The 15,494-nt window shown below is 45.0% G+C and overlaps 1 protein-coding gene across 4 annotated transcripts in view; it reads left to right on the top strand.

The window, feature by feature from the left end:
* hipk2 (homeodomain interacting protein kinase 2) overlaps window positions 1–15,494 on the top strand; it is a 197,757-nt gene that overhangs the window by 155,900 nt on the left and 26,363 nt on the right. For all 4 annotated transcript variants that reach the window (XM_078416993.1, XM_078416992.1, XM_078416991.1 and 1 more), the window contains 5 exons: window positions 438–622; window positions 3,664–3,826; window positions 8,490–8,709; window positions 11,018–11,139; window positions 14,218–14,360. In XM_078416993.1, the coding sequence (XP_078273119.1) occupies window positions 438–622; window positions 3,664–3,826; window positions 8,490–8,709; window positions 11,018–11,139; window positions 14,218–14,360 (833 nt within the window). The remainder of the gene's footprint in view (window positions 1–437; window positions 623–3,663; window positions 3,827–8,489; window positions 8,710–11,017; window positions 11,140–14,217; window positions 14,361–15,494) is intronic.

Below are 15,494 nucleotides of genomic sequence, written 5' to 3'. Positions count from 1 at the left end.
TCAGAGACGATAGATTTGTTTAGATAAGCCTACCTTGTAACATCCTGACAAGTTACAAATATTCTATGGTGTATGTCTGCAATGCCATACATATATTGACCTTGAAGAACTTCAGTTTATATTTATTGTTAAGTTGGTCTGTTTCTATGAAGAATGGGTAATTGCTGTTCTACTTGGGTCCTCCATGCATCGGTGCTTTAGCATTGTGGAGAGCATCGTGAGAATGGGGGTTTATGGAGAAAGCATTCTCCCTTTCTCTCCTATATTGTCCACTAAAGCCTTTGTATACCTATTGGAAAAACCCTTGATCTACACCTGCCACTGTCCTATGCATTGCCCTGCGCTTGCAACCCTACTGAGGAACGCGAACAGTTGCTGTGTTTGTTCTCGCTGCAGGTTTGGTTTGTTCCCATCTCATGCCAGCCTTTCTCTTGCAGGTGAACATGACCACGGATTTGGAGGGAAGCGAGATGTTGGCAGAGAAGGCGGACAGACGGGAGTTTATCGATCTGCTGAAGAAGATGTTGACCATTGACGCAGACAAGAGAATTACTCCGATTGAAACGCTGAGTCATCCCTTTGTCATGATGACCCATCTACTGGATTTTCCTCATAGCACACAGTACGTTCGCACTTGCCAGAGCGGGTGCCATTCCTAACCCTTGCATGTGTCTGACGATGAACCTGACTCCTTCCAGTTATTACTATATCTGGCCCTTTTTTCAGTCAGAGAGTTGTGAATCTGTGGAATTCTCTGCCTCAGAAGGCAGTGGAGGCCAATTCTCTGAATGCATTCAAGAGAGAGCTAGATAGAGCTCTTAAGGATAGCGGAATCAGGGGGTATGGGGAGAAGGCAGGAATGGGGTACTGATTGAGAATGATCAGCCATGATCACATTGAATGGCGGTGCTGGCTCGAAGGGCCGAATGGTCTCCTCCTGCACCTATTGTCTATTGTCTATTGAATGCCAGAACAATATCACACTATCAGTAAGGTTTACTACAGAACATCAACTGACTCCTCTGTCCAAACTCTGTCCAAACTCTGTCCAAACTCTGTCCAAACTCAGCTGCAACTGAATCCTTCATGCATGCTTTTGTTATGGACAATAGACAGACAATAGGTGCAGGAGGAGGCCATTCGGCCCTTCGAGCCAGCACCACCATTCAATGTGATCGTGGCTGATCATTCTCAATCTTAGACATTGCGAGGCTTGTCTAAGCCAACGCCAAAGAGGCGGGAGTAGTCAGCGGGTCAGGCAACATTTCTGGAGAAAAAGGATGGGATGATGTTTCGGGTTGGGACCCTTCTTCAGACCCTTCTTCTTCAGACTAACAGCTGACTGTTCTTCTATCACCCATAAGTGGGGTCACCATAATATAGCTTGGCATCAGCTGAAGGTGGCAGTGCATGCTAGTGGAGAACAAAAGTTATGAGTGGTGTTGGTACGAATAGGAAGAGGTGAATGAATTCTGAAATAGCCAGAGAAGAGAAAAAAAAACGGAATTCTGGAAATTTCCATATACATTTCCAAATTTTCTCTTGACAGAAAGAGAATATGTGGCCAATAGAATCTATTCTGGCAAAGACTGATCTCATTTCTCCTCTAATTTTTTTTGTACAGCCTATTCTCACAGAACATAGAACAATACAACTCAGCCCCTTCAGTTACAATGTCTATGCCCAACGTGATGACAAAGAAATCTCTTATCTGCGTGCATACGGTCTCTATCCCTCCATTCCCCACATATCCATGTGCCTATCCATATATCTCTTGAATGCCACTATCATATCTGCCTCCACTACCGGTCCCAGCAGTGCTTTCCAGCTACTCACCAGTCTCTGTAAAACAAAATGTACCCCACACATCTCCTTTAAATTTTGCCCCTCTCACCTCAGAGCTATGCAGCCGAGTATTTCCATCGTGGGCTAAAAGATTTTGGCTCCTGGGCTAAAAGATTTGGGCTGTCTTCTCTATCTATGCCTCTTATACTTCTATCAGGGTTTCCCTCAATCTCTGGCGTTCCAGACAAAACAATTGATGTCTGTCCAGCTTCTCCCTTAGCTCATGCACCTAATCCAGGCATCGTTCCGTCCTACTAATTCCACTATTCTCATCCTTGTATCCCTTTGTCATCACCTCTTCCCCATTCAACAATGGGCCATCGTGGGCCTCACCCTTCCTTGGTCATCTGTTGACGGTCCTGATTTATTCTGGCTTCTTCCTACCTCTAGTTCCCTCCCCTCCACTTTCAGTCTGAAGAAGGGCTCTGACCCGAAAAGTCACCCATCCTTTTTTGCTCCAGATATGCTGCCGGACCAGCTGATTTACTCCAGCACTTTGGGGATATGTTCAGTATCTGCAGTTCCTTTCTACACATCACTCTGGTAAACCTCCTCTGCACCCTTTAAAAAGGCTCCACATTCTCCCTGTATTGGGGCGATCAGAACTGTACACAATACTCCAAATGTGTCCCAATTCTACATCAACTTTGCCCAGATTTTGCCACTCGCACAGTAGGGCGAATTTACAGTGGCTTATTAGCCCACCATGGCAGAAACCAGAGCACCCAAGAAAATCCAAGCAGCACAGGAGAACGCACTAACTCCACACAGACAGCACCCAAGGACAGGATTGAGTTTATATCATTGGTGCTGATGCAGCAGCTCTATGAGTTATGCCACAGTGCCATCCAAAGTGTAAGTAACAAGACTCAAATAGTTGATTATCCAAAATGACTGAATTCGTCAATGTGACTTGAAGGCCATACCAGGCCTCAGTGGAAGATAAGGTGCTGTTCCTCAAATTTTCATTTGAGTTTTGTAGGAACAGTGTTGGAGGCTGAAGATTGTTACATCAGTGCCAAGCAGCTGCAAGTTCAGGATCACCCTTGCAGACTAAATTGATGTTTTCCACAAAGCTGTCACCTAATCTTCACAACATCCCCAATGTCAGGGGAGGAGTTGGGGCCTAACATTAAACCTGTCATTGATTTATATTGTCAAGCCATTTCATTTTTGGATCCACTAGGATTTTTAGGCCATAATCTGTGAGGGAACGGATTGCAACAAATGGATTTGAGAAAAGTAAGTTAGTTAACTGAGAAGGTGGTAAGCCTGAATCAAGAAATGTACAATCTGTTGAGGTCACTTACTGTGAAGCAGAAAACAGATTGGAAATATTGTTAAGTTTCAAGCATCTTTGAATTAATTCCAATTAGAAGAAAATTATTGGCCTTCCAATAGGAAGTTTAGGGCTAAGACTACGGGTGCTATCTGTACGGAGTGTGTACCTTCTCCCCGTGCCCTTGTGGGGTTTCTCCGAGTGCTTCGGTTTCCTCCCACACTCCAAAGATATACAGGTTTGTAGGTTCATTGGCCTCAGTAAATTTGGAAATTATCTCCAGAGTGTAGGATAGTGTTAGTGTATGGGGGTCGCTGGTCAGTGTTGACTCGGTGGGCTCTGTATCTCTAAACTAAAGTAAACTAAAAGTACATTCTGTAGAGGTCACTTACTACTTGTTGAAGGTAAATGGGAAATGTTGTTAAGTTTCAAGCATCTTTGAGTGTCTCCAATTTGAAGAAAACTATGGCTAAGACAAGTGAAATCACTGCAGCTTTCCTCTTCTTAGTGAAGAATTTAACTCCTAATTCTTGTTTCAGCGTCAAGTCCTGCTTTCAGAACATGGAGATTTGCAAGCGAAGGGTTAATATGTACGACACAGTGAACCAGAGTAAGACACCATTCATCACACATGTAGCTCCAAGCACATCGAACAATCTTACCATGACCTTCAGCAACCAACTCAGTGCAGTTCAAAACCAGGTATGTGCATAACGTGTGATCTGAACCCGGTAAAATCATGTAGCAGACCTCACCTGGGCAGTATACAAGTGTCACCGACAAAGTGGCACCGACAAAGTTACGAAAGTTCATCGAACAGCCTTGTCTATTGCCCGCTGCTGCACTTGGCTGTGGTCTCCCTCCACCGCTGGGTTCCCTTCCGCTTTGGCCCGCCCCTCCTTCCGCCAGGTCCCCCACCATTTTCAGCGATCCCACCCCCCTTCCCCTTCCCGTCGCAGATTCAGAACAACACGTACACTAATCAGTCAATGCAAACTGTTCAAAAAGTGAGGTAGATTACAACTGATTTGCACTTTGCACTTCCAGCAGAAGGTACAGAAGCTTGAAACGCACACCACCAGACTCAGTACAGCTGCTTCCCTTCTGTTATCACATCTTCTAAACGGTCTCATTGCATAGGCACCAATCACTCCGAAGTCAACTCTAACTGCAACGAACGTCCCTTCCACACGCTAGGGTACTGTCTGATTCACCTCTACCCCATTGACGACATTGGACTTTGTCTCCGGACCTGATGCGCTACAATGTTGAGAACTGTACTCTGCACTGTGTATTTTCCCCTTTGCTCTATCTATTGTACTTGAGTTTGACTTGATCGTATTTACGTACGGTATTATCTGATCTGTTTGGATAGCATGCAAATCAAAGCTTTTCACTGTCCCTCAGTATATGTGACAATAATAAACCTAAACTGTTGCATCAGGAGATCAAGCCCAGGTTATGGATTGCAATGAAAATGGTTGCTATTGCACTTTAGTGCATGTTTGGGATTATTTTCATTTTATTGCATTTAAAAAACTGCCTTAATTAGAGAAAACTAGAAAAAAATGGAAATAACCGATCCCATTAAATCCCCCAACATCCTTGTAAAAACATTACTGCTTGAACTGAAAATTAAAATATGTGATAGTAAACTGCCAAGGTCATTTACAGGACAGTTGGAAAGCTCTTTAGCTCTCACTTTAATGAATAAGAGCTTAAAATGTTGGGTAAACAGTAACTCAATATGTTTAAACAACTCACTCTAAGGGTTCAGTCTTAAAGAGGCACGGCTGCATCTGTGTTGACAAAGCTGCTTTGCCACATTAATCATCGTGATATCATTCTCAATCTGAACAGTCAGTTGGCCTAGTAAAGTATGACTGTGTTTTCTGGGAATTGCCCTTTCCCTGAAACAGAAACGGAATTAAAGTTAAAACTGGAAATAAGAATAGTTATCCAGGAGAAAATACTGTCGAAGCTGGAATTCTGAAATGAAAACAGGAAACTCTGCAAATACTGAGCTGGTCAGGCAGCATCTGTGGAGAAAGATGCCAAGTTAATGTTTCACCTTTTGTCAGCTGCCTCCAAGTTGATGAAAGGTTATTTCTCCATAGATTCAACCTGATCTGCTGAGTTTCTGCAGTATTTTCTGGCTTTTATTTCATAATCAGAATTATTGTCGAGCTGGACTGGTGGATAGGTACGTTGTTAGTACGTTGTGCGCCCAAGTTCTATTGAGTTCTGTTTCAGGGAAAGGGCAGTTCCCAGAGAACACAGTCATATTTTCCAAGGGCAACTGACTGTTCAGATTGAGAATGATTTCAGGCAGAGTTTTATTTGAGTTAAGCTGTGGGTCAGTGCCTACATTCCGTACTATTTTATACTTCACCCTCCCTATCGGGCAGAAGATTAGGAGTGTGAAAACGTACACCTCCACATTCAGGGACAGTTTCTTCCCACCTGTTTTATCAGGCAACTGAATCATGCTACCAACAACTAGAGAGCAGTCCTGAACTACTATCAACCTCATTGATCGGACTTTACTGGCTTTATCTTGCACTAAACGCTATTCATGTTATTCCCCTTTTCATGTATCTGTGCATTGCGGATGGCTCGATTGTATAATCATGTATTGTCTTTCCATCGACTGGTTAGCACGCAACAAAAGCTTTTCATTGTTCCACGGTGCACGTGACAATAAACTAAACTCAAGCTATTTGAAAGGACATGCAAAGTGAACTTGGTCATATTGAAACTTTAATGGAGTGTTAAAATAGGAAATTTAGTGCATGTGGAAACTTGGTCAAAGAGGGGAAGAAGGTGATTGTTTGGATCTCCAATTCTTGTGGTTCATGAAAGCATCAGACTGTAAAATGAAGGTATTTATTTACAAAATGCTGGAGTAACTCAGCAGGTCAGGCAGCATCTCAGGGGAGAAGGAATGGGTGACGTTTCGGGTCGAGACCCTTCTTCAGACTGAAGAAGTAAAGTATGACTCTGTTCTCTGGGAATTGCCCTTTCCCTGAAACAGAAACAGAATTAAAGTTAAAACTGGAAATAAGAATAGTTTTCCAGGAGAAGAAGGGTCTCGACCCGAAACGTCACCCATTCCTTCTCTCCTGAGATGCTGCCTGACCTGCTGAGTTACTCCAGCATTTTGTGAATAAATACCTTCGATTTGTACCAGCATCTGCAGTTATTTTCTTACACAGACTGTAAAATGAAAATGGCAAGTAAATGTTTTTTTTAAATCACAGCATATCTCGAGTTAGTTATAAGTAATGTTTGCTAATAAACTTTAAATGTTAGCTAAAAAAACTAATAAAACAATCTTAAGTGATTTGAAATAATTGAATATATTAAACAAACCTTGGTAGCGATGGCAAGGCAGGTGAAGTATTGTAGCTTCTGGAAGTGGAGGTCTGTGGAGATCAACATGATCTCCAGCGACCCCGATCTCCAGAAGAACTTGCAACGAGACAACTTCTGCTCATAGATTCAGAAGTAAATTCTGAGCTTTGTCAGTGAGGGGAGGAGAAATTTGCCTGGACAGTTTGGTTCTGGAAGTGGTAATTCTTCCTCTCGATGAGATCAGGGACCGAAGAATGTAACTCCATATCTTGTTAGTGTTGGAATCTCCGATGCAGTGCTGGAGGAGATTCAGCTTTTTACCTCATCCGATGTGTGTGAGTCACTTGCTTCCTATAAGGATGCATTAAAAAAAGAGTGGGCAATTCCACACATGAGAATTAGGTGTCAAACCTGCGCCCACCAGTCCTGCCCACGGCTGCTTTTGCTATGATAAATCTGCAAGTTACCGGTAAATCTACAAATCCACCGGTATCCCAGTTTAAAAAAAGGGACACAAAATCCTGGAGTAACTCAGCGGATCAGGCAGCATCTCTGGAGAACATGGATTGGTGACGTTTTGGGTCGGGGTCCTTCACCAGACTGATTCCCAGTATTACATGACTGACGTGCTTGTACATAGTGACTGTTGTGCAATATTGTTAGTGTATCATAGTGATATTTTTTAAAAAGATTTTTATGCAGTGAAAAGTCTGCACTGACTAAGACAGTAACTCAGTATCATGAGAACATTGTACTCATTAATACCGTATCTCAGTGACAAAAATGTATTCTTTCTACAATAATGACAGATGGGTCTTAAGAGTCAAACTGCACAGCAAGAAGCCCTTTGGCCTACTGCATCTTAGCTGACCATCAGGCATATATCTAAATGAATCACATTTTTCTCTTACATTCCTGTCACCTGCTCCCTCCCAACACTTGATGTTCCCTCCCAACACTCCCAATACAGATGTACAGCACTTTGGTCAACGTGGGTTGTTTTTAAATGTGTTATACAAATAAAATTGACTTGACTTGACTTGACTTGATTCTTCTGCCACCTACCATTACAATAGGTAGGGACAATTTACAATAGCTACTGGATTGAATGCACCAATCTACACATCTCTCGCATATGCGAAGAAACTAGATCACCCAGGGAGAGCACACACCCACAGCAAGAAGCATGCAAACTCAAAACAAACAGCACCCAGGATCATGAGTGAACCCTGGTCTTTACTTTAGACTATAAAGGAACAGTGCAGAAACAGGCCCTTTGACCCCTGGAGTCCCCGCCGACCAGCGATCACCCCATACACTAGCACTATCCTACATACTAGGGACAATTTATAATTTTACTGAAGCCAATTAACCAACAAACCTGTATGTCTTTGGAGTGAGGGAGGAAACCGGAGCGCCCGGAGAAAACCCACACGGTCACAGGGAGAGCGTACAAACTCCATACAGACAGCACCCATAGCCAGAATCGAACCCAGGTCCCTGGTGCTATGTGCAGCAGCATCACAATGGCTATGTTTATCCACCACTACTCCGAAACTAGTTTAGATTTGTGCAGCAGGACTCAGCATCACTGCAAATAATTGAGCTACAGTCATTGTTACAAAATAAACATTATTCAATCACATGTAACATTACTGGGAAGTTAAAGCCAATTCTTTGGACAAACAATCTGCCAGGTGAAAATTGGAAAATAAGGAGATGCTGAAGATTTTTCTAACCTTTAAACATCTTTATTGTTCTTTTAATACAAGGCTCCACAATTTGATTTCTAAACAAATGAACTTCCGATAACGTAAACTTTGATGTGATGAATTGTAATAGATTTTTTTCACCTTCTTAAAAAAAGTAAATGCACGTTCTGGCCAGCTCTCCAGGAAAACAAATTGTTTGGCCAAGATTTTGTGCTTTCTTTGTCTTTTAATTTCTCCTTTCCCAGACAGTCTTGTTTACCGTTTCCTATTGTTTGTGTTGTATCCCGTTATTCCTTTAGGCCAACAGTCTGGCTCCCACATCCACAAGTGCCACTCTTTCCCTTGCCAACTCTGACGTCTCCTTACTTAACTACCAATCTGCACTTTACCAGCCTTCAGCAGCTTCCATGGCAGCCGTTGCCCAGCGGACCATGCCTCTGCAGTCTGGAGCCTCGCAGCTGTGTGCCCGACCTGATCCCTTCCAACAGGCCTTAATTGTGTGCCCGCCTGGATTTCAAGGTGAGATGCGTTCGGTGTGGTTCGGTTCCTCTACCCCACAGCCTGGACAATTTGGGTGTAGGAAGGAACTGCAGGTGCTGGTTTATACCGAAGACAGACACCTACAAGTGCTGGAGTAACTCAGCGGGTCAGGCAGCATGTCTGGAGGTAAAGGATGGGTGACGTTTTGGGCCCGGGACCCTTCTTCAGACAACTTGGGTCTCTTCTTGGGCAGCTGCTTGAGATTGAGGCCAACTCTAGCTTTGTTAGTTAGTTCTTAGTTTGGGAACGAGACCAATGTGAGATAAACATAGAAACATAGAAAATAGGTGCAGGAGTAGGCCATTCGGCCCTTCGAGCCTGCACCGCCATTCAATATGATCATGGCTGATCATCCAACTCAGTATCCCGTACCTGCCTTCTCTCCATACCCCCTGATCCCTTTAGCCACAAGGGCCACATCTAATTCCCTCTTAAATATAGCCAATGAACTGGCCTCAACTACCTTCTGTGGCAGAGAATTCCACAGACTCACCACTCTCTGTGTGAAGAAATGGTTTCTCCTAAGGCAGGTGGTGGGTGAGGGCAGTTGAGTGGATAAGGTGGGAGGCTTCTTCTAATGCTTATGGCCTCTGTAATTTGCCCCTAGTGCATCGGGAGTGGATGCTAAAGTGGGTTAATGGGTGGAAGATGGTTGGTGTGGACTTGGTGGACTGGGCTCGTTTAAATGCTGTATCTCTAAACTAGAAACTAAACTAAACTAGCTTATGCAAGGCCATCGTGTGCTCCCAACGCACGGCCCTGAGGTTCTAAATACCATCTTCAGGGCTCCTTCACTTAAGTGAGCTAGAGATGTGTGAGCTTTAGATTCCTGAGAGGCAATGATGATGTTGCATTCCTTTAAGGAGGCTTTCAGCAGATCCTTGATTTTTTTAACCTCTGTCAACCTGGTATTCTTTTCCCCCAATAGAACGTGGAATAGAATGTAGAAGCTCGGAACTGCGGATGCTGGTTTACAAAAGAAGACACAGAGTGCTGGAGTAGTTTAGTATCTCAGGAGAACATGGATAGGCAATGTTTTGGGTCAGGTCCCTTCTTCATATAAAGGGTCCTGACCCGGAACGTCATCTATCCATGTTCTCCTGAGATGCTGCCCGACCCACTGAGCTACTCTAGCACTCTGTGTCTTCTTCAGAATAGAGTGTATGGTTTAGAGTTCTGGTGTTGGAAATGCGAATGACTTGGCCTGAGTGTAACTGGGACCTCAGCACTGGAGATGTTGGCCTGAGAGAGGGAGACAACGTAATAAGCGCACGTGTCACTGTCTTCTATTGTTCTGAAAGCAGCTTTCCACATCATGACACAGTGACCCGCCATCATTAAGAATGCTCAGCCCCATTCGCGAGTAGTTTCAAGAAAGAGTTAGATTTACTTCTTACGGCGAAGGGAATCGAGGGATTTGGGGAGAAAGCAGGAACGGGGTATTGATTTTGGATGATCAACCATGATCATATTGCTGGCTCAAAGGACTGAATGGCCTACTCCTGCACCTATTTTCTATGTTTCTACTGACAGTACCAGAGAGGTCCAGACGCTGATCCTTGACCCTTGTGTCTACAAGGTGGGAGGAGAGGAGAAAATGCTGACGTTCTTTGTTCTCTGGAGAAGGCTGGGGGTCGACCTGAAAGAAGGCTTAAAAAACTATGATGTGGTGTGACAGGATAGACATACGGAAGATCATTCCACCGGATGGATTTTGAGAATCGGTTCATAAATAAAAGATAGTCACTATTAAATCTATGAGGGATTTTAAGTTTTACCTACTTGCCCATGACAAGGTTAAAATGTTGAATAACCTGAACAGGAATATAGGGAATGTGTCTTTGATGGTATTTAATGAGACTTGTGGAACATAAACACTGGGATGGAATAGCGGATTTTGCTTTGTGCTGTAAGTTCTATGTAGATGGGATCAGCACCAAAGAGGCTGCAGAACCTCTAGCTGTGGTAGCAAGTGTATTTGTCTCTCAGGTAAGGAGCAGATTTGACCCAGCAGTGAAGAACTCACATAATTGTCCTGTTGGGAACTGCAGTGTCTTATGACATTGTCAACATATTTGCCTATCGGGTAAGGGGCAGATTTGACCTAACGGTGAAGAACTTGCATAAAGTCCTGTTAGGACCTGGGGTGTCTTATGACATTGTAAGCTTCAATGGAAAGAGTAATAACTTTTTAGTCTTCACATTGTGACGAAATACATGTTTCAACCATTTCGTTCTTCATGTTTTTCTTCTCACCTTCCGAATGTGCTGTGGTTGATACCAATAGGATTGCAGGCCTCCCCTTCCAAGCACGCTGGGTACTCAGTCCGAATGGAGAACGCGCTTCCTATCGTCACGCAGGCTCCAGGAGCTCAGCCACTTCAGATCCAGCCCGGCCTACTAACACAGGTAGATGAAACACTGGCCCGCACAGCCCGAGTGATCAAAGAGGCAATGTAGTGATCGATCAAGCAGATAGACACAAAATGCTGGAGTAACTCAGCGGGACGGGCAGCATCTCTGGAGAGAAGGAATGTGTGACGTTTCAGGTCGAGACCCTTCTTCGGACTGAGAGTCAGGGGAAAGGGAAACGAGAGATATAGACGGTGAGAGAAAGAGATGTAGAACAAAGAAAAGAAAGATGTGAAAAAAAGTAACGATGATCAAGGAAGCAGTCTGTGATCAAGCTGTGGGCTTGGTGAAAACGAGTTATACAGACAATGAAATTCACCAGGACGCCAGTGAAACTAGTACAATGACTAGGGTGGGGGAAGGACGGAGAGAGAGGGGATGCAGGGGTTTCTTGGAAGTTAGAGAAATCAATATTCATACCGCTAGGTTGTAAACTAGCGGTAAACTGTCCAAACAAAATGTGTGGTGCTGTTCCTCCAATTTGCGTTTGGCCTCTCTCTGACAATGGAGGACGCCCAGGACAGAAAGGTCAGCATGGGAATGGGAAGGGGAGTTAAAGTTTTTTGCAACCGGGAGATGTTCTGTCAAGTAGACAAAACACAAGCTGGGGGCATACAAACCAGAAGATCGTGTCTGTGGTTCAGAGGGTTAGAAAGATAGGAGCGGAGTGCATTCGACATTCTCCCAGCACTATGCTACTTAATCTCGTGAGGAAATTGTTGGAAGGCTGTTGTAGTTGGTTTCTGTAGGTCTTGGCGAGGGAGAGGTAATTAAAAGTGCTCCCATTCGTGGTGATAATCCAAGAACCTTTTGGTATGAGAACAAAGGAAAACTTTAATTCCATAACAGTCTTCCAGGTCTCAAGATGGCAACCAATGTGCACAATGGAAGCTCTCACATTATTTTGAAAATCATTAGATAAATTAAATAATAAATAGACATTTTCAAATAATGTTGATTAGGTGAATAAATACCGGCCGGGATAACGGGGAGATTTCTGACGATCTTTTTTAATGATGCTATTGAACCATTTATCTGTAATTCTATCAGGAGTATATTGATTAGACTCGCCAGGAATAGTATAGTGTGGTTAGGTTTGACATTTGGGGATATGAGGATTTTTCTCCCCAGAAGCATTTTAAGTGGTTTAAATTGTTAAGAGTATTGATAAATGTGAGAAGTGTTTCTTCTGGTTGAGTCAATCAGTGCTGGGGAGATCTATTCACAAAATGCTGGAGTAACTCAGCAGGTCAGGCAGCATCTCGGGAGAGAAGGAATGGGTGACGTTTCGGGTCGAGACCCTTCTTCAGACTGATGTCGGGGGTGGGACAAAGGAAGGATATAGGTGGAGACGTGAAGATAGAGGGAGCTCTGGGAAGGAGGAGGGGAAGGGAGGGACAGAGGAGCTATCTGAAGTTGGAGAAGTCGACGGTCATACCACCGGGCTGCAAACTGCCCAGGCGAAATATGAGGTGCTGCTCCTCCAATTTCCGGCGGGCCTCACTATGGCACTGGAGGAGGCCCATGACAGAGAGGTCAGACTGGGAATGGGAGGGGGAGTTAAAGTGTTGGGCCACCGGGAGATCAGTTGCGTTAATGCGGACCGAGCGCAGGTGTTCAGCGAAGCGATCGCCGAGCCTGCGCTTGGTTTCGCCGATATAGATAAGTTGACATCTAGAGCAGCGGATGCAATAGATGAGGTTGGAGGAGGTGCAGGTGAACCTCTGTCTCACCTGGAAAGAATGTTTGTGTCCTTTGATGGAGTTGAGGGGGGAGGTAAAGGGACAGGTGTTGCATCTCGTGCGGTTGCAAGGGAAAGTGCCCGGGGTTAGGGTGGTTTGGGTAGGAAGAGACGAGTGGATCAGGGAGTTGCGGAGGGAACGGTCTCTGCGGAACGCAGAGAGGGGAGGGGATGGGAAGATATGGCCAGTGGTGGGGTCCTGTTGTAGGTGACGGAAATGTTGGTGGATGATATGTTGGATCCGCTGGCTGGTGGGGTGGAAGGTGAGAACGAGGGGGATCCTGTCCTTGTTGCGAGTGGGGGGATGGGGAGCAAGAGCGGAGCTGCGGGATGTAGAAGAGACCCTAGTGAGAGCCTCATCTATAATGGAGGAGGGGAAGCCCCGTTTTCTGAAAAACGAGGACATCTCGGAAGCCCTAGTCTGAAACACCTCATCCCGGGCGCAGATGCGGCGTAGACGGAGGAATTGGGAGTAGGGGATAGACTTTTTGCAGGGGACCGGGTGGGAAGAAGTGTAGTCCAGATAGCTGTGCGAGTCGGTGGGCTTGTAATAAATGTCCGTCACTAGTTTTTCTCCTGTGATGGAGATGGTGAGGTCCAGAAACGGGAGGGAGATGTCAGAGATAGTCCAGGTATATTTAAGGGCAGGATGGAAATTGGAGATCTCTGGGAACAAGGAGGGAGGTCAAGAGAAACTTCTGCAGTGAGGGCATTGAGTATGAATGCGTTGCTGCATGGAGTGTTTCAAGTATAGGGCATGCTTCATTTTAAAGAAGAGGCAGATAATCATGTGAAGCAGAGGAAGAGACGTGGATAAAGAATAGCGAGAATAGTTCTGTAAAACTATGGAAAGGGCTGAAGATAGACGCAAAATGCTGCAGTAACTCAGCGGGTCGGGCAGCATCTCTGGAGAAAAGGAATAGGTGACGTTTTGGGTCGAGGCCCTTCCTCAGACTGAGAGTCCGGGGGAGAGGGAAACTAGAGATATGATAAAGTACAGAACAAATCAAAGCCAGCACCAATGGCCAAGGAAAGGTGGAGCCCACAATGGTTCATTGTTGGGTGTGAAAGGGGGTGATAATGAAGGGAAAAAAACAGTGACATTAGCAGGATGACTATGAAACCAGCAGGATGACTAGGGTGAGGGTGGGATGGAGAGAGAGGGTAGGCAAGGAAATTGAAATTAGAGAAATCGATATTCACACCGCTTGGTTGTAAGCTGCCCAAGCGAAATAAGTGCAACACAGAAATGATGAACCCTAATGAATTTCATCTGCATAGTTAAAGCAATCGAGAAGGTGATGGTTGATGGATATTGTTTTTCTTCCTTGTAGCAAACTTGGCCCAGTGGGACCCAGCAGATTATTTTACCTCCAGCATGGCAGCAGTTAACAGGAGTGACCACCCATACCTCAATGCAGCACGCTGCTGTTCTTCCAGAGACCATGGCTGGGACCCAGCAACTGGCAGACTGGAGGTAAGCTCAATCAAAGCACCATACCTCAATGCAGCACCATACCTCAATGCAGCACCATACCTCAATGCAGCACTCAATGCAGCACCATACCCCAATGCAGCACTCAATGCGGCACTCAATGCGGCACTCAATGCGGCACTCAATGCGGCACTCAATGCGGCACTCAATGCGGCACTCAATGCGGCACTCAATGCAGCACTCAATGCAGCACTCAATGCAGCACCATACCTCATTGCGGCACTCAATGCGGCACTCAATGCGGCACTCAATGCAGCACTCAATGCAGCACTCAATGCAGCACCATACCTCATTGCGGCACTCAATGCGGCACTCAATGCAGCACCATACCTCAATGCAGCACTCAATGCAGCACCATACCTCATTGCAGCACGCTGCTGTTCTTCCAGAGACAATGGCTGGGACCCAGCAACTGGCAGACTGGAGGTAAGCTCGATGAAAGCAAAGCAGAAAAATGCAGGAATATTTAGCAGCTCAGGCCTATTGCAGGCTTGTCAATTAAAATGAGGTTAATTTTCTAATCGCTCCTCACCAGATGCATAAACTATCAGCATAAGGTAGACCTGATCTGTTGTGACACCAGGCTTAATTGGCATCGTTGGTCAGACCTCTGTGCTGCCTGTCCGATGTCTGGTGTACGTGGCAATCTGACCCCTCACACAAGCACAAAGTCAGTGTGGAGTCAGTACTTTCTCTGAGATGGCACATCTTATTCCAGAGAACTGAGGGGCAGGATAATTAAAGACGTCCTGACAAAAGGTACCACTGACGTTTCATTATCCTGAATCTTGTCACGTCTGCAAGGTGAGGAAAGCTTCCACCTCCTTACATTTGTTGGCCTGCAAACTGAAATGGACCTTACTGAATGCATCAGCTCCCAATGTCACAGTCTTTAGATTCTGTGTTGAGGGATGCACAAATACTGTGCATTTCTGCTCCCTCTCTGATAGTTTTAGACACATCTAGGCAGTATACTTTACCTCTCCAGATGTCACTGGCACCAGGCAACTGGCCATTCACTACTGATGCCACAATGTACTTTAGTGTTGAGTACAAGTGCTCCTCAGCTTACGACGGGGTTCCGTTCCGAGAAACCCATCGCAAACCGAAAATATT

The sequence above is a fragment of the Rhinoraja longicauda genome, chromosome 20 (genome assembly GCF_053455715.1).
Source record: "Rhinoraja longicauda isolate Sanriku21f chromosome 20, sRhiLon1.1, whole genome shotgun sequence".
NCBI lineage: Eukaryota > Metazoa > Chordata > Chondrichthyes > Rajiformes > Arhynchobatidae > Rhinoraja > Rhinoraja longicauda.
The sequence above is the reverse complement of the archived record's forward strand: the minus strand, read 5'-3'. Positions and strand labels throughout refer to the sequence as shown.